Genomic DNA, 19802 nt, shown 5'->3' with positions numbered 1-19802 from the left:
GATACAAATATGTGGAACAAAAGTATAAAAAGATTTTAGAAATAATTATAATAGGTTTCTATCTTATGTAAGAATATTTTCAAAGCAAACACAAAAGGAAAATTCAAAAAAAATGTAAAATCTATTTTTAAACCTGCTATATGACACAACTTCATATACACCAAACATTTTTTAAAAGTGGCAAATGGGAATCAATATTTATAAATCCTTTAAAATCAATCACATAAGGCAAATAGTCCAATTTTCTGAAAAAGCAAAGTATTTGACAGGGCAATGCACAGAAAGGAAATCAGAACTGTCCAAAAGCATATATAAAACTATTCAACCTCATTACAATCATTGAAATGCAGATTCACAAGAATGAGATAGTATAGTCCCACTCATCAACTTCATAAAAATAAAATATAAAAGTCTATCTATTGGGAGCCTGGGTGGCTCAGTCAGTTAAGTGTCTGCCTTCAGATCAGGTCATGATCCCCGGGTCCTGGGATTGAGCCCATGTCCAGCTACCTGCTAAGTGGGCAGTCTGTTTCTCCCTCTGCCTCTCTCCCTGGCTTGTGCTCTCTCTCTCGCTTTCTCACCCTCTCTCTCTCTCTCTCGCAAATATATAAATGAAATCTTTAAAAAATAAACAAAAAATAAAAATAAATTAAACAAGGTTGTCCATTAAAATTTTAATGAGCAGCCCAACAAAACCACCCCAGAAAACATACAAAAGAATATTCTTCACAGACTCTTTCAAATTTGGAAAAGAGAAGCTTATCTAAAACCTGACCATAGAATGGAAATAAGGGATGGTATGTTCTTTACTGAAAACTAGACAAATTTAATGTTTGATCCTTGTGAAACATATACCATGATAGAAAACACTAAGATACACGTTAGTGTAAAAAACATAATAAAGTGCACAAAAATAATCACAGTATGAAAACATGCATGTTAAAAACAATCACCCCACAGAATATCATGTAGTTTCTATGAGAACCTCTGCTTTTATAAATTAATAGAAAAACATGTGGAAGGAAAGATTTACTTCTCAGAAATAGAGGAGGTGATGGCCAAAGTAGATTTAAGGGATATTCAATATTTTAAGTTCTGTATTAAAGAGACTACATTTCATTATTACTTCTGTAATTAAAGTTAATTTTAAAAGTCATAATTTTATAGTACATTTTAAGAGGAACACAACACACAAAAAATGAAAGGAGGCACAATAAAAAGTGAACCTTTATGGGAAGTCAGTAAAATTAAATAACTTCTTTTTAATCACTAATTATGTTTTTTCCTCAATGACTTTATCAAGTTTATACATAGTTGCTCTTCCTCAAGCATATGTCATCAACTGTCATAGAAATGTAAATATAACTGGACAGGTACATAAACCCAACTCCCGCACACCTTCACAAGGACATATTTGATATAAGGCAACACACCTATATCTGTATCTCTTTTAAACCTCTATATGGATTTGGTCTTTATTTCAGCACTAGTACCTCTAGCTATACATTTATAATCCTGATAGGATTTAAAGAAATTTCGAGGTGATTGGTTAAATTTCTAGCTGTTATTACTTAGGACTCAATTTAGTAATTTGCTCTTTTCATGGTTCCTTATTTTGCTGAACTAACTCTGGCTCTTATTTTTATTTTAACAGAAGGAAACAACAATTCTGCAACACAGATTGCTGAATACCAGGATATGTTATGCAAAAGGTTAACAACTTCTGATATGTACGGAATGAGTAGAAATGCTGTCACTTGCAAACTTCTACTTACCTGCAATCTTCCTCTCTGCTGCAACAAGCTCATTAAGGAAATCTACACCAGGCAGCATTTTCAAAGGGGCAGGACACTGGTTTTCACTCTCCCTCACCACAACTTCCAAAAAGGCATTAAAAGGAGGAAAACAAATAACCCCTGATTTTCAGGATCATCTTGGTGTCTTTGTCTCACAGAAAATATTTTTTAGGACACAACACTGTCTAGCTCATCTTCAATTCCTAAAGTGAAATTGGCAACCGTATTTGCGAGAGAGGCAGGTTATCATGGTGGGAGAGAGTGCTTGAATAAGGATGAATGCATTCCAATATATGGTCCACTAAAACTGAATAATCTTAGGCAAGTTATATACCTGCTGAGTCTTTTTTTTTTTTTAAATCTGTAAAACAGTGATAATAGTACTTATCACATAGGAATCTTGTGGGGATCAAATTAAAATATTCATATAAAACAATGAGCTACAGATATGTGCATATAATACATCATAAGAATAACTATGAACTCTTATTAATTTAAAAATGACTAATATTCTATAAATGCTTCACAACTCATAGGACAAAGGGAGCTCTGGTAACACATTTTCTTCAATGAATTTAACTTACCACTAAATATAGATTTCTATAGAAGTTATACAAGTATTTTGACAAGTAACCACTATTGAAAATCCCAAACTAATGGCCAAGACTTGTGATGGGACACAAGATTTCCAATTTCACAGATGGAAGAACTGAAATAAAAGTAAAAATTTATTCATGATGACCTTCAACAACCTACAAATGATAATCTCTCTCTTATAATAAGTGAATAATAAGTGAAGCAAACACTTCAAGAAAATAAATATTTTATCCCTCTATTTTACTTAGTTCATTTTCTAGTTTTCTGCAGGTTTTAAAAAAAATTTAATATATATCACATCTATCTTTGTTAGAGAAATAGTCATCAGTTATATAAGTTGAACTTCTCTACCTGTTGTCCCTGATATTTTCTTCCATATAATCCTTATTCATTTCAAATGTCAGGGATTATGACTCAGAATTACAGACTTGTGGGACAGTGAGGCAAGAAATGGAGGTTCTTGTCCTGATCTGCTGCTCCCTGATTATGGGACTTAGGAAAAAGTTCCTCACATCCACTTGGTATCTATTTCCTCTTAAGAAAATAAGGAATTGTAGCTTTCATGGATCCTTACACTTGCAAAGTATAAATATTTTTTAATCAATTGATTTTCTAACTTATTTACTGATTTATCATAATTATCTATTAATTTTCCATCATTTTCTTACATTCACTATTCTCTTTATTATATTGTTTATATTATTTATATTATTTTTCCAAACCTTTGTCTGTTTGTTTTTATCATTGCTTTTCTGTCCAAAGAAGAGTACACAACATTCCACAATTTCTCCTAGCCTCCTGAAGTGACAGCTAAAGAGTCCCATGTTTGAAACCAGGATTTCAAAATAGCATTCTCATTTTTCAGTTTTTACTACAATGGACTTTTTAAAGATGGTTTGTAAACTATTAAAATGCCAAATTGTTACATGAATTAGAAGCCTAAAATTTATAAAAGAAATCGTAACCAAGAGGATATATTTCTAGATTATTCATGCAAAATAAGCAAACAAACAATTACCTTAGAAAACAAATGAAAATGGATGGATGATTCTGTAGCTTCTCAAAGAGATGACTTAGGTGCAGGCATTCAAAAATAATAAAGGTAAGAATAAAGAAAAGATGGAGAAGAAAAAAAAAAAGAATTCACATTTTTAGTATCAGCCAATTCCAATTAATAGTGAAAGGGATATCCTTGTCTTCTTGAACTCATGACAATGAAAAAAAAAAAAAACAAACCTCCAAAATCAAAAGATGGTAGATCTCTTGGGACAAAAAAAGGTAATGAGAAGTCTCATACTTTGTGGATAGTCAAATTATATTTAAAATGTAATCAATCACTGAATTCTACTCCTGAAATTAATATTACACTATATGTAAAGCAGCTGGCATATAAATAAAAACTTGAAATTACAAAAAATAAAAAAATAAGAAAAAAAATTTCTTAAAAACTAACTATGAATACTCAAATAAGAATGAGAAGTATATCATAAAACTGGAAGGAAAATCTCAACTGAATCTGGCCCTTTCTGTCTTGTCCTTTTTTCCCCTTTGGTGCAATAATGAGCCTTAGTGTCTACTTCCCTAAATATACAGGGTTGGGGACTCTTGGAGAAGCTACAGGGGAACAGTCAGGAAGAGTATTTAAAGGCACTGGACCTGTCCATGGCAATCCCTATGGGAATGGAATTCTTGGACAAAGCTGGTAAAAATAAACTCAGATGATTTTAATTTGCATTTCTTTGGTTTTTCAAAAGCAAATATCAAATTTGTTTCAAATATCAAATATATGATGTTAAACATCGAATACAGTTTTCGTGGTCAGTGATAAAATTTTTAAAGTGGCCTTATTCTTCTCTACACAAGGAATGAACCCTAATGCGTCCATTATATTTATTACAGGTCTTCCACTGCTTCCACCATCGAGGCTAATTATTTACTAATATTGAAGGTTTCAGCTTTTTGTGAAAATAATTAAGGTCAAACTCAAATGTCCCCATTCCCACAAAGCTTAGCCACAATATACACCTTTCTGAAACCTAATGTCATGCTCCAAGTTATCCCATTACACTCACAATACCTAATTTCACCAGATCATTTGATTTCCCTTTCATAGATCGTCTGAAAGTTTTTTTTTTGTTGGTTGGTTTGTTTTGTTTTGGGAGGTTTTGTGTGTCTTCTTTAAATATTGGTGTTCTTCTCTCATTTTCTCAATAAACTATTAACTCAATGAAAATAGGCTCTAATGATTTGCAGACCTTATTTAATAATTTAAATTTAGATCATGGCAAGAGCAATAGCAGTAATTGAAAAGTCATTACAAAGCACTAGCAATTGTGCTAAGGATGTTAAAGGGATTTTTAAAATATAATGCACATACTGACCTCATGAGATGATATTTTAATATTCCACAGAGGCACAAAGAGATAATTGATAAGACTAGGCAGCTAGTAACTAGTATAGTAGAATTTGACCTTGCTAAGATGCTTTACTGACCCTACAATGACTGTGACCAGTAATTGTACACTTTATACAGAGTAAGGCGTTAATAAGTGTATTTGAATTTTTATTAAAATAATAATGTACTGAATAGTTCAAAATAACTCTTTAATTTTTTAACTGTAGTACTTAAGATACATACTTTTATTTTCCAACATATACAGTCTACTTATAGTAGAACCTCAATTGCACTAACAAAATAAATTTCTAATTTTTATAGTTTTGATTTTAGGATGGAAAAGTAACATAATATTTAAAGGATTTTTTTTTTCATTTTTTACTGAAATACACATATGAGTCTGTTTCACTGTCTAAACAATTTAATTTCTTTGCTTTTGATGTTACAAACACTGCAAGGAAGACTGATTTTATGTGTACACAACGTGTATGTGCATGTGAATGGACACTGAAAATGGCAGAAGGATGCACCATGGTAACAGTGTCAAAAATCTAATTAGATATGCAGCTTAAATATTTAGTAGAAAAGGCAGTTTTATGTGAGATGCATTTGCCAGATGTCCAGGATGATTCATGTTACCACCTCAGACATTGACCAGAGAGTCTGAATTTAAATCCCAGGTGTACCTTTCACAGGCAATGTGGCTTCGGGTAAGACACTTATCTCACTGGAATTTAGATTCTTCTCTATTTTATCATACTTTAGAAATACATAATCAATATTAGTAGTAGTAGTTGTAGTAGTAGTAGTAGTAGTGCTATTATTAACTATTGTTATTAGAAACTTTCTGACACGGTTTATAAAGAAACTTGGAAATATCTCCAGGACAAAGCATTCCAGTCACAACCCTTAGACTTAAGTCACTGATACTCAAGGACAAAATAAGACAACTGCTCACTGCCCAAAACTCTATGACACTGAAATATAAATTCCACACTCCAAGGCCTCATTCATGACACTGACGTGTTCATGCATGCAGACAATTTGTTATAGCTGAAGTGATTGTGTAAGCTACTTGATGAAGATCATACATTTAGTTGGATTCAAGGATTAAGTTAATATAAAATGTTATGTATATTTCCTCAATTTCCACATAGATAACATTTGGAAGAGGATGCAAAAGTGGCATATTTCATAGGGATAGAACAATCCTCGTTTTATAAATATTGACTTATTCATTCTTCAGTTCCCAAGTTAAAGCTATGATTTTTAAAACTTCTTTTACACTGTGGTAGAAATAATTCCAAAATATCCCTCAGAATTTCCTGCCCTAGCCCTGGGGACTAGATATTATAGCACATATTAATGCAGAATTACTTGTCTAAAGGGATTCCAACAATGTAATTGGTTACTGGCATGTTGACTTTAAGTTACATGTTTCAATCCTATCTAATCCCATGAGCTCTTTAAAAGAAGAGAATTTTTCCTGACTGGCAACAGAAAAGTACGTAGGAGAGATTCAAAGTACAGTTAGACTAAAATGCACCACCCCTGGTTTTGAAGATGAGAGGCCACATGAAAAGCCCTCTGGGAGCTGAGAGCTGACCTTCCCCCCGTTCCCCCTGACTGCCAGCTAGGAAGTTTCTAGAGACAGGAGACCCCATCTTGAAGCTCCATTTTCCTTTCTAACGAATAAACTCTTGAACTAGGACAGAACACTAATTATTTTTACAAGCAATTACTCATAAAATCCAAAAGAACAACTATCGTAAGGACCATAATACTAATGAACTTCATGAGGACAGAAAAGTTAACTACTCCATACCAGGAATACATTTGTTTGACAGCATCAATATAATAATCAATTAGCTAGTAATTAAAGACAGGGTGCCTGGGTAGCTCAGTGGGTAAGGCCATGGACTCGTAACTTCACCTAGGGTCATGATCTCAGGGTTGTAAGATCCAGCCCTGTGTTGGGTGTGGAGCCTGCTTGGAACTCACTCCCTACCTCCTTCTCTGACAATCTCTACCTCCCTGAACTGTCTCTCTAGAAAGAAAGAAAGAAAGAAAGAAAGAAAGAAAGAAAGAAAGAAAGAAAGATATGAAAGAGATAGTAATCAAGAGCAGTACCATTTGTCAGTACCAAATGAAATTGTTTGTTTCTTTCTCTCTCTCTCCTTTATCTAAATCATCTGATTACTCCTTTCTTCTCTCTCTTAAAAAACCCTTTGCTTTCCCCACATAAGTGCGACACTTTTCCTGCTTATACCAAATCGATGCTTCCCAAATTGCAATTCTGAGACCCCAAATAGTGGCCTGTTTTCTTTTTCAGTTTCTCCTCCTTTTCCCACATGAAACAATGAGGGGGCACTGAAAAAACAGGATTTATTACTCCCAAGTCACAGAGGGTACATTACAGGCCTGGGGCCCCACAGGTACGCAGAGTCAGGGAGAGACAGTAAAAGCTTGCCAATCTGATATTCTGTCTTTATTGGGATCAAGAGTAGGGTAACACTATTTGCGGGTTCACTACTTGTGAATTTAAAATATAAAGTCCAGGAAGAAAAACACAGAGTCACCAAATGATCACTTAGAGGTCACCCAGGGCTTTCCAAAAAAGGGACTTCACTGGTGGGGTAGCCTGACCCCTCACCTAGTTGTGTCCCTGGCACTGTGTTCACTGCAGATGAGAGGTCTTTGAAATGGATGCCTCAGCCATCAAAGCTTAATGTTAGTACTTTAAATTATAATTTAAAAAAATCCAGGACTCCTGGGTGGCTCAGTCAGTTAAGTGTCTGCCTTTGGCTCAGGTCATGATCCTAGAGTTCTGGAATCCAGCTCCCTCATCAGGCTCCATGCTCAAGGGAAGTCTGCTTCTCCCTCTGTCCACAGCTCCTCTACTTGTGCTCTCTCTCTCTCACTTTCTCTCTCCCTCATAAATAAAATCTTTAAAATAAAAAAAAGTGTAATTGTCAGGCACATACACTATTCCTAATAGGGTCACATTGTGAAGATTAAGAATCCAAAATATTCTTTCCTTAGGGGACACAATTCAACTCCTAATATCAACTTTCAAGTCCTAAGTAAGTTTTTCATCTCAAAAGATTCCATGTTCATATGCATTACATGCAGCAGTAGGCAAAATTATTTAAAGTCAGTACATTTTTACATAGGGGATCTCACATATTATTATGTTCATGGCCCACCAAGGTTGCCTTAGTTCCTCCAATGTTTGAATCAAAATTTATCTTCAAGATAGCCTTTTCAAAAAGAGTGTCTGCTTTTTAAGAAATTGAAATAGCTTGTATAAATTTATGGTGTACAGCATGTTTATCTGATACATTATAATATTGTAGTTTGATTGCCATTAAGAAAAATAAGAACTTGCAAGCCGTCTTGAGAACAGTGTAGTATCAGTAATAGAAGTTATACCATTCTGCAATGCATATGAGGATGTGTTCAAGAAAACTTGTAGTAAAGATGTTTCTAAGAATGCCAAGAGGCATAAAAATAAAGATAACCCACATATATATCTATGTGTATATATATACACATACATACACATACACACACATACACACACACACCCCCTATGCTCAATCCTCAGTTGTCATGTCATTTCAATTCTTTCAGTTGGGCTTATTTTCTCTGAATATTTTTTTGTGCATATGGACACACTGATGACTTCCTGATGGGATACTTTTCTGCCTAGAAACTTTGGATCTAATTATTTCAAGCAATTTACATTAGGGCCCTTTGAATAAGAATTGAGTTTAAATCATATTCACTCCTAAACTAGCAAACCCAAGAATAATACAGACTTTGAAGACATGCCAATACATAAGATTAAAAAAAAAAAATGGACAATCAGGTCTTTCATACTTTTGGCAACTCTCTCTTACAGTTCTTTCCACAGACTTAACAAATTGTTCTGTGAGTAAAGCAAACAACAAGGTCATCTCCAATGATATGGGTCTGCAGAAAATGTTGATCAGGATAGACCTCAACTCCAAACTTCTATCTTACCACACTGAAAACACCCCATCATTAAGTGTTCCCCAAGGTCACATTTGCACATAGTAGCCATAGAATCCTACAATTTCCTCATGTATGACATGTCCTCATAGAGAAAGATTTGACTTTCTTGTTTGGCCTTCTTTTGTGAAGTGCATCTGGTTAGATGTTTGGAAGCAATGAAGGGTGTGGGAGGAATCTCAGGAAGAAACCAGATATCATTGTCTGACAGCTTGTTCAAATGAGGTAGTCACAAGGTATCTAGGCAAGAGAAGACTGTTGTTGCCATCTTTTAAGGGAGAGTTACTTATGACAACTACAAGTTTGCAAGTTCATCTGTGAATTCATTGTTCTCTCTCTTACCCACACAAATATGTCTACTGTAGATGTCAGAGTCCTACTCTTTCCCTATCAAGATACTGACATTAAAAAAAAAAAAATCCTGGTGAGTTTGCACATTCCATCACGTTGGCAGTTCCACTATCTTTATCACAAAATTCTGAGCTGAAATTAGACCATAATCTCTATTGACAATACACATGGTAACAGCAACCACAGGAACTCCATATCAGAAGCATATCTAGGATATATTTTGAATATAATGTCTCTGGGGAGGTACCTAAATTAGATCCAACATACGCTCCTTTTCATATATGCCTTGTCTTGAAATAGAAGAGGACATCAACTAAAACCCTGCCAACTAAGATCTACTGAAGTGTGACCATTGCAAGAGGAAAATCAGCAAATGCGATCAATGATAAACTGCTAGAGATGGATAAATTCTGAATCTGAAAAAAAAAATGATACTTGCATGTCACTAGTGTTCATTGTGCAATTTATAATATTCCATTCCCACAGAGAGAAATAGGTGATGATTTTTTCAAGGTAAAAAGTTTTTTTTTCTTTTTAATTTTTATTTTAAGTAGGCTCCACACCCAGTACAGGGGTCAAAATCACAAGTCTGACCACTTCCTCATATCAAGGAGATCATATGATAGTTGTCTTTCTCTGCTTGACTTATTTCGCTAAGCATGCATGGAGCACGGGGTGTGGTGCAAAAATAATGAATACTGTTATGCTGGAAATAAAAAAAAAAAATGAAGAAAAAAAAAGTATTTTAATTGGCAGACTTAACAAATAAGTACTTTTTCAGTACTAACGAATTTTTATAAGTGTAATAAAATTGACAAATTTAACTATGTTATAGATTGCAATAGTCAGAATGACATGGGTAGGTCGCAACCTGAAATTGTGTGTATATCACTCAAACATTTAAATGTACAATGTATATAACTTATTTGAATTAAATTTCCTTGTGTATTATAAAAAAAAAAAAAATCACAAGTCTGAGATAAAGAGTCATATGCTCTACTCCTGAGCCAGCCAGGTGCCCCTCAAATTAAGAAGTTCTAATATTCCTTGTACAATAAAGTTAATACAAACTTAGCAATTTTGATATAGTTTAGTAATTTATAAATAAAAGACATGTTCCAGGTAAACAAAAATATTCATTTAAATTTTTTATATGGCTAACAGACACATAAAAAATGTTCATCATCATTAGCCATCAGGGATATTCAAATCAAAACCACATTGAGATATGACCTTAGACCAGGTAGAATGGCCAAAATCAACAAGACAGTAAACACATGTTGGAGAGGATGTGGAGAAAGGGGAACCCTCTTACACTGTTGGTGGGAATGCAAGCTGGTGCAGCCACTTTGGAAAACAGTGTGGAAATTCCTTGAGAAATTAAAAATAGAACTACCGGGGCACCACTAGGTGTCCCAGTGGGTTAAAGCCCCTGCGTTTGGTTCAGGTCATGATCTCAGGGTCCTGGGATTGAGCCCCACATCAGGCTTTCTGTTAAGTGGGGAGCCTGCTTCTTCCTCTCTCTTCCTGCCTTTCTGCCTGCTTGTGATCTCTGTCAAATAAATAAATAAAATCTTTGAAAAAAAAAAATAGAGCTACCCTATGACCTGCAATTGCACTACTGGGTATTTATCCCAAAGATACAGATGTAGTGAAAAGAAGCACCATCTCTACTCCAATGTTCACAGCAGCAATGACCATAATCACCAACTGTGGAAAGAACCAATATGCCCGTCATCAGATGAATGGATAAAGAAGATATGGCCCATAGATACAGTGGACTACTGTGCCTCTATCAGAAAGAATGAATACCCAACTTTTGTATCAACATGGATGGGACTGGAAAAGATTATGCTGAGTGAAATAAGTCAAGCAGAGAAAGTCAATTATCATATGGTTTCACTAACTTGTGGAGCATCAGGAATAACATGGAGGACATTGAGAGATGGAGAAGAGAAATGAGTTGAGGGAAATCGGAAGTGGAGATAAACCATGAGAGACGGCAGACTCTGAGAAACAAACTGAAGGTTTTGGAGGGGAGGGTGAACCTGGTGGTAATTATTAAGGAAGGCATGTATTGCACAGAGCACTGGTAGTGGTGCATAAACAATGAAGTTTGGAACATTGAAAACAAATTAAAATAAATTTTTAGAAGTGCAAATAATAAAATAGGTTGAAATCAGAAAGATTCTTAGGGATCATGTAATTCAATACTGCTATGTTGATCAACGGTGACTAAAGGTGATATCCCTCACCACTGCATAAATATAGTTTTTATCCAAATACCTTGATCTCTCTCAAGTCACCCTCTTTTCTAGATTACATTAAAACTCACTAAGATAACCCAAATCTGCAATGTGTTTGTTTCAAAGCCTAAAAAGTCCCTGGTGAGTTTTAATATTATCAGTTATCACATCCAAATTCCCTATTTAAACCATTGGCTTCTTGTATGCTTTACCTATAGCCCACATAAATATATCTACTTAATTTGGGACATGTAAGCTACAATCATAATAACCCAAAAGTATAAATAAAATTTTATAATTTGTATGACCCAAGAAAAACTTAATGCTTCCCCCAAATTAGAAGTGCTCATTGTAGAAGCAAAAAGTTTTTACAAAAAGAATACAAAGAGTACCACCCCAACTATGAGAAACAACCCAAGGTAAAAATATCTCTTCAGAATGGTAAATATTTACACTACATTCTGCCACTCTTCTAGAAGAACCTAAACAAATATTAGAAGAATTTGAAGTATGACCCCAAGTAATAAAAGAGAATTACCTAAGTAATAGCTTGTCCCTTAAAACTTGAAGATTTTACAATCATTTGAATCTGGTGCTTTCTGCTCAGTCAACCAAAAAGAACAACCAAGTTGAAGCTCCATGATCAGACTTGATGTGACTGAAGTGTCTAATACAAAAGAAGTCATTTGAAGGAGGAAAAGCCTGCCAAGCTGTGGATATAAGCAAATAAAACATAACTTATAAACAGAGACACCACAAAACAACATGAAGAAGGGCAGGGAAAACACTAGGTCAAAACCAGAACCATGCTAGACAGGTAAGAGAGTTAGAGACACAGCAGTGAATATCTAAGCCATGTGTGTTGACATGTCTGTACCCGGTGCTGTCTCTTCTGTACATGAAAATGGCTCAACACTAACCAGTGTACATGTTCATTCATCTTTTGTTTTGTTTTTTGTTTTTAAAGATTTTATTTATTTATTTATTTATTTGACAGACAGAGATCACAAGTAGGCAGGGAGAGGAGGAAGCATGCTCCTTGCTGATCAGAGAGCCTGATGTGGGGATAGATCACAGGAACCTGGGATTATGACCTGAGCTGAAGGCAGAGGCTTTAACTCACTGAGCCACCCAGGTGCCCCTACATGGTCATTCTTGAAGTAATGAATTCTCATGCCCCCTGATGATGTTAACACCACAGTAAAAAGATAGGATTCTCAATGGACTTCTAGAAAAATCCAAACTATGAAGAAAACTTTGCAATACCATATTATCTTTTGTCATCTAAGATTAACTTCTTTCTCCATAACTTCCTCATGGCATCTTTCACCTCTGCATTCCTCAATGTGTAAATTAAAGGATTGATCAAAGGTGTTCCAAGTGTATAAAACACAGCTATCATCTTATCCATGGGGAAGGTGGTTGCCGGGCGTGTGTATATAAATATGCAAGGACCAAAGAACAAGATGACCACAATGATGTGAGAGATGCAGGTGGAGAAGGCTTTTCTCCTCCCTTCAGCACTGTAGTTTCTCAGAGAATACAAGATAATAACATAGGAGCACATCAGCATGACAAAACTCACTGTACAAATGGCTCCGCTATTGGACACCAACAGTAGGTTGACCACATAGGTGTCCGCACAGGCAAGTTTCAACAAGGGCTGCAAGTCACAAAAATAGTGATCAATCACATTGGGACCACAGAAAGGTAAACTCAAGGCAAGAAAAATCTGAGCTAAAGAATGCACACAGGACCCCACCCAGGCCATAGCCACTAGAACAGCACAGACCCTTCGACTCATGATGGTTGGGTAGTGCAGAGGCTTACAGATGGCCACATAGCGGTCAGCAGCCATGAGGATAAGGATGAAGATCCCCAAGCAGCCAAAGAAATGTAGTGAAAAGACTTGTATCATGCACTCACTAAAAGAGATAGTGGTATTCCTCAAAAGGGCATCCACAATCATTCTAGGGGCTATGCAAGTAGAGAAGCAGGTGTCAGATAAAGATAGATGGAAAAGGAAGAAGTACATTGGACTCCCGAGTGTCTGGCTGGTCTTGATAGTAGTAATAATCAGAAAGTTACCCAGCAACGTCCCCAAATAGAAAAGCAAGAAAGTGACAAACACTATTTTCTTTCTAACAGGATCCTGGGTTAAGCCAAGTAGAATGAACTCAGTCACATTATTAAGCTGCATGATTTCTTCAATTAGGAGATGCTTGAGTACAAATGTGTTGATCTGCAAAAAATAAAGGAATTAATTCATGGTGTGATGTGTGATTTTATGGAATATTTCCCACAAACTAAATATTCCTCATCATTAATATTTTAGGAATGAGTTTCTACAAGTCACCTCAATAGTTTTTTTTCCTTCATTTTTAATGATCAATTCATAAGGTCATTATGAGTCTCAACAATCTTGTGAAGGTTATATCTCCCTAGAGCACTCTTTGCATACAAACTTGTAGCATTTAAGTGATTCTGATTAGTTTTTCCAATTTGATGAATATAAGTTTAAAATATATGACTCCATTTTATTACTAATGCCATTATTTTTATGTATTTAACATATCTTTGGGCTCATGTTTTGATGGTGTATTAGTTGGCATTTTGGATATATTTGACTGCCCTTCGAGTTCATGGTATAAATAAAAAATATCACACCTGGTTTTCATCCTATAAAGAATGTCTTCTTTATGCATATGTTTATCAGCCTGTATTTATTATACATATTTATGGAGAATATTTTTGTATATTTTATATATTATATACATATATTAAAAATATATAATTTTATAAATATATGCCATGCCCTCTTTAACTAAATATTTTCTCCCTGATATTACAGCTAGAAAAGAGGAACAGGAAATATCTCACCTTCTAAATAATATGCTATTACCTTGATACACATTTATGATACTTAGTATTTGACAGACACTAATGCAGATAAGTGAATGAATGTTCTTTGATAGTGGGTTATATCTCAAATATCTGCATTTCTAAATTTCTCCCTCTTATTTCTATAAAACACTCCTTAGTGGACCCCAAATCCCTGAGGTTATGTATAAATGAAAAGGGGATATGATCACTCAATAGCTCATGCTTTCACTAATCCAAATTTTAGTTTCAGCACTTTGGGTCTGAGGTCATTTGGGGAGATGTCACCAGATAGTTCATGTAGGACCAGATCATCATGATCATAATTCCCAGTAGGGTTTGTATTATCTAGGTACCCAAAATCCCACATCCTTGTAACAGAGCAGAGATTCAGAAGAGTGAGGCAGATACAGTTTTAGACAAGAGGAAGAGTCAGAACTGACTTCATTCAGTTTGTTTTCTAACCTGGCAAAGTCAATGATCATCCAAGTTTCAAATTTCATTCCTTTCAAATGAAGATTTCCTTTTTCAAATTTTGGGGAAAAAATGACCACTGACTTCACTTCCAAGAACAAAATCTTTTCTCTAGATCTTACTGTCAAGATGATGTTGAAAGTGCACTACCTGCAAGTAAAAATAAAACCTGAAATGTGATGGGTTGAAATTAACTTGGAAGATTTACTTATCCCATTGTGCTCCTTCTCAAAGTCATCTATACCTTTGATGTCTGTCTTGAAAGCTGTGAGTAGCCATAGCACAGATAAACTAAACAGAAAATTTTCCTTATATATCTTTTCCTCTCCCTTGGTAAAGTTTCTTCTCCACAACATACTGAAACTGAACCTTATCTTCCTCCAAAGCAAAAACCACTATTGGGAAAGTGTCTGTTGAGGTTATTTACCTCAGAATTCCATTTTTTTTGTTGCTTAATTTTCTTTGGATAGTGTAATCTTTGTCAAAGATTTTAAACTACAAAGAAATTAGTTGGTGTCTTAATCAGTATAATAAGTTCATTATTTCCTAGTTCATTTGAAAGCATGATCCATCACAAAATATTTAAACTTGGAACTATATTACTTGATTGTGACCACTTTTTTGAGTGTATGGTTTAGGTTTCTATGTTATCAACACTTTAGACTGTTCATTCCTGAAGTGAAGTTATATATACATGTGGACATCTATTTTTAAGATAATTTAACATAAATACATATGTTTTCATTAACTTGTTAGTAACTGTGAGTTCTCATCAAATATTTAATCTGTAATCATTAATCAATAATCTCCTTCATTCCTCCAACATTTCTACCTTCTTCAGTTGTCCCTAAACTTTAGGATGCAATTCAAAGAATTTTCCTCTGGAGGCCTTCAGTATTTACGTTATGATAAAAAACAAACAAGCAAACAAGCAAACAAACAAAAATTCTCACTCCTATTTTCCAATGCCATCCTTTATAGCCTTTCTTGTAAGATCATATATTGAGTAGGAATTTTTGAAAACTATTTATTCTCAGGATTTTATTCTCCAAAGTTCCAACCACAACACCTTGTATCACATAGGTACTTAGTAGATCCTAATTAAATTTTCTCAATTGCTTCTTAAAATATATTTATCTGGTGGTTTTAGCAATATTTGGATTACAGAATACATCCACATCATTAATCCCCTGCATCTCTCTATTATGTGTGGCCAACAGACAAATATTATCCTAACTTATAAATCGAAGAAGTGAGCTGGATTTTAAGCAATGTAGTAACATGGAGCAGAAAGAGTTCCATGAAGAGCATCCCACAGCCATGTAAGATTTTGGGAACACTGACACCCATAAAAATCATTGTCTTAAACATTAGGATTTTCTACAAGACTCTTTAACCCACAAAGAATGCAAAGACAGCCTTGGCACGTTTCTTATGTTCTTGTAACTGAGGCATGTTTTTGTCCAAATCTTAGTGTATGACCACAGGTCCATTTTTTTTTTTCAAGGACATGTTAATACTTTCATCTGGTTCTCCACAAAATATGATATAAAAATCAGTTGCAATGACCTAGGGACAAATAACCCTAGAATAATAACACATCTTCTAAAAAAGTATTGCTCTTACCTCAACTTTTCAAACAAGTGTAGCCAACTTTGGAATGTCTAAAACTGTCAGCACAGTAACAAACAAACTACATGTTGGTTTTGGAGGTAACAGAGAAGACCTGAAAGAAAAGCACACAGAAAAAAAGTGGAGAATAGTTGAGAGTGGAATATAGTATCAGGTGAATCATTCTATCCCATAAATTTGTCTTTCTGCAGCTGCCACAGTGCTTGCTGAAGGGCTTCCTTCAACTACTTAACCCTCCCTGATTTAAGGTTACACTAGAATTCCACCTCTGGGAGAACCCCTATACTCATTTCTATGCAAAATCCACCTTCCCTGTGTGAAGGTTAATAAACTGTCTCCAGATTCTTTATCCCTTAAAAGCCTAAACAAAAGAAGGACTAAAAAAGAAACCATCCCACATATACGGTGGCACTTTTCAATCTCATGATGTCGTGTTGCCTCCACATTGTCATGTTTCCTCCAAATTTCCATAAGAAGCAGTTGTTCAGCAATCAGACTACGTCTCAAAAGTGGGTCAAATGCAAACTAAATTCTTACAATATTATTTTGGAAACATACAAAGAATAATAACTTCATGCTGTGATGTACCACTTTCCATTTATTTTTTAGATTTATTGATTTGTTTTAGAGAGAAAGAAAGAAAAAGCAGGGGGGAGTTGTAAGGCAGAGAAAGAGAATATCAAGCAGACCTTGAGAACTTTACTACTGAGCATAGAGCTGGATGTGGCACTCAATGAGGGGCCCGGTATTATGACCAGAGCTGAAATCAAGAGTCAGATACTCAACCAGCTGAGTCACCAAGGTACCACACAACTTTCTATTTGAAACCATCACTTGGAGATAAGAAAGTTAGCATTCTCACAAAACTGTAAAAGTCACTGTCTCTATTGACCCTTTCTTCAGATTATCACCAGGCTTAAATTCTTCTAATTTTAGTATCCATACTGAGAACCTATCCTCCTCTGCTACCTTATATGGAAAGCATTTGTGAACCTTACACATTCTACTATCTCAAGAAACTATAATAAACCTTACAACATGAAATCCATGTTTCCACCCCCATACAACAATAGAAAGGCACAGAAAGATTTTCACTTACCTGGTACTCATAAAATATTTACTGAGTGCAAAAGATTATTTTCCTCCAAATCTTATATTTCATTTTATTTCTTTATTATATAAACAGTAAACTTTTGAAAAATTATTTTTCTCGTGTTCCCTTCTCAGACGATATGAGAGCAATAGTCACAAGACATATGGAAATACATTTTAAATATATTGAATTATTTTATAATGATGCCTCTCTGAGTACAAAGGTGTAAGCAACCTGTCACTTACCTGTTAGAACACCATAAATTAGTGCCAAACATTTCCATCCCTTTTTGAAAGCAGCCTTCCCATGGAACACAGAAAAAAAAAGAAATGCCTTTTTCTGCATCCTGGAGGGAATATTTTAAGACATAATGATATAAAATATTAACACCTTAGAGAATATTATTCCCTAAAGTTTTCTCTTCTTTATTAATCAGAAATATCCCAGATGTTGTAATATGTTTAACTTTTGGTTCTAACACAGTAGAATAAGTTAACCCTCTTCAGACTCAGGTTTGGTGGTTCTTCGTGCTTTGCTGGTATTTGGTACCTTTGGATGACCAAAGATACAGGAGAAAAAGGAAAATATAGATTCTTGAGGACATGAAGAAGGAAAAATAGTGTCTTTGGCAAAAGAGGATGTGGTTCTCCGAGAAACTACTCTGATCCCTGGCTCAATGCCCTAAGTTAATATCTATGCTTTTGGTGACAAGCTACTCTAGTTCTGGTAATTTATTTGCAAGAACAATCCAGGGAAAGCAGTATAGTGTTCCAAAACCAGAGGTTCTGTTCTCTGTGTTATAGCTGAGCCTACCCCCAAAGAACCACAGATTTGTAGCAAGTGATCTAAAGATTAGTATGTGTACTGAATATATATCCTCATATTTTTCAAATCCACTTCCATTTGTTTTGTCAACTAATATTAGTAAAGACACCTGTTAAGGAATTAATTTTATTGAAATAATTTTATTACACCAATATTTATTAAATGCCTTTTATAAACTCTTTATCACTTTCTATAAGTTATATCATTTCATTCACATAAATACTCCATAACTAGGTGTTAAAAATGACATTTCATATGAAAAAACAAAACAAAACAAACACTAAACTCATGAAAGTTAAGCAGTTTGTCAGGTTATATGTTTAGTAAGTTCAGAGTGGAGATATGTATTTATGATTCTCTTTTTTCTTTTCTTTTTTTTTTAAGATTTTATTTATTTAACAGATAGAGTTCACAACTAGGCAGAGAGGCAGGCAGAGAGAGGAGGAAGCAGGATCCCTGCTGAGCAGAGAGCCCAATGTGAGGTTCAATCCCAAGAGAATGGCATCATGACCTAAGCCTAAGGCAGAGGCTAAACAACTGAGCCACCATGTGCTCCTGATTCTCTTTTTTCATAGCTTTTCCTCACTCCTCACATTCTCCTGACACCAGCCTAAACTCAGAACCAGGAAGGACTGGAAAATGATAATGAAGGAAATTTCTAATGGCTAGCAATGGTATCTCAGGTTGAGGAGTTCAGAATTAATAGTAAAGCAATGAGAATAGTTTGAAACACAGTTAAGTAGTCAAGGAATATATGCGTGAAAATCTTCAGTAGGCACTTTTTTGTTGTTGTTGTTGTTGTTTGTTTGTTTGTTTGTTTTTAAGTATGAAATTCAAGTTAGAACTGTAAGACTATATTTTGATATGACCACTTATAAATGATAGTTTAAATCAAGAAATTGGCTAAGGTCACTCCACACCAACTGTGCCCTGGAAATATCAGGTGGGTAGTGTGGAGAAGTGAGCCAACAACAAAATGCAGGGTTACATCAACATTTAAAAGAATACCTGAAGACTCTTAAGAAGCATGAATGGATAAAGAAGGTATGGTCTATATATGCAGTGGAATATTATGCCTCCATCAGAAAGAATGTATACCCAACTTTAGTAACAATATGGACAGGACTGGGGGAGGTTATGCTGAGTGAAAGAAGTCAAGCAGAAAGAGTCAATTATAATATGGTTTCACGTACTTGTGGAACTTAAGGTATAACATGGAGGACATTAGAAGGAAAGTTAAGTGAATTGGGGGAAATCGGAGTGGGAGATGAAGCATGAGAGACTGTGGATCCTGAAAAACAAACTGAGGGTTTAGGAGGGGATAGAGGTGGGGCTATAGGTGAGTCTGCTGGTGGGTGTTAAGGAGGACAGGTATTGCATGGAGCACTAGGTATAGTGCATAAACAATGAATCTTGGAACACTGAAAAAGAAAATTATAAACAAATAAATTAATTTAAAAAGAAACACACTCAAAGAA

The 19802-nt window shown here is 34.9% G+C and overlaps 1 protein-coding gene across 1 annotated transcript; it reads right to left on the bottom strand.

The window, feature by feature from the left end:
- Positions 1-12690: 12690 nt before the first annotated feature.
- Positions 12691-13620, bottom strand: LOC116599700 (olfactory receptor 4C16-like). The gene has a single exon (XM_032359684.1). The coding sequence runs from the start codon at positions 13618-13620 to the stop codon at positions 12691-12693; it is 930 nt and encodes a 309-aa protein (XP_032215575.1).
- Positions 13621-19802: the final 6182 nt, after the last annotated feature.

Source organism: Mustela erminea, chromosome 9 (genome assembly GCF_009829155.1).
Source record: "Mustela erminea isolate mMusErm1 chromosome 9, mMusErm1.Pri, whole genome shotgun sequence".
In the NCBI taxonomy this organism is placed as follows: Eukaryota; Metazoa; Chordata; class Mammalia; order Carnivora; family Mustelidae; genus Mustela; species Mustela erminea.
The sequence above is the reverse complement of the archived record's forward strand: the minus strand, read 5'-3'. Positions and strand labels throughout refer to the sequence as shown.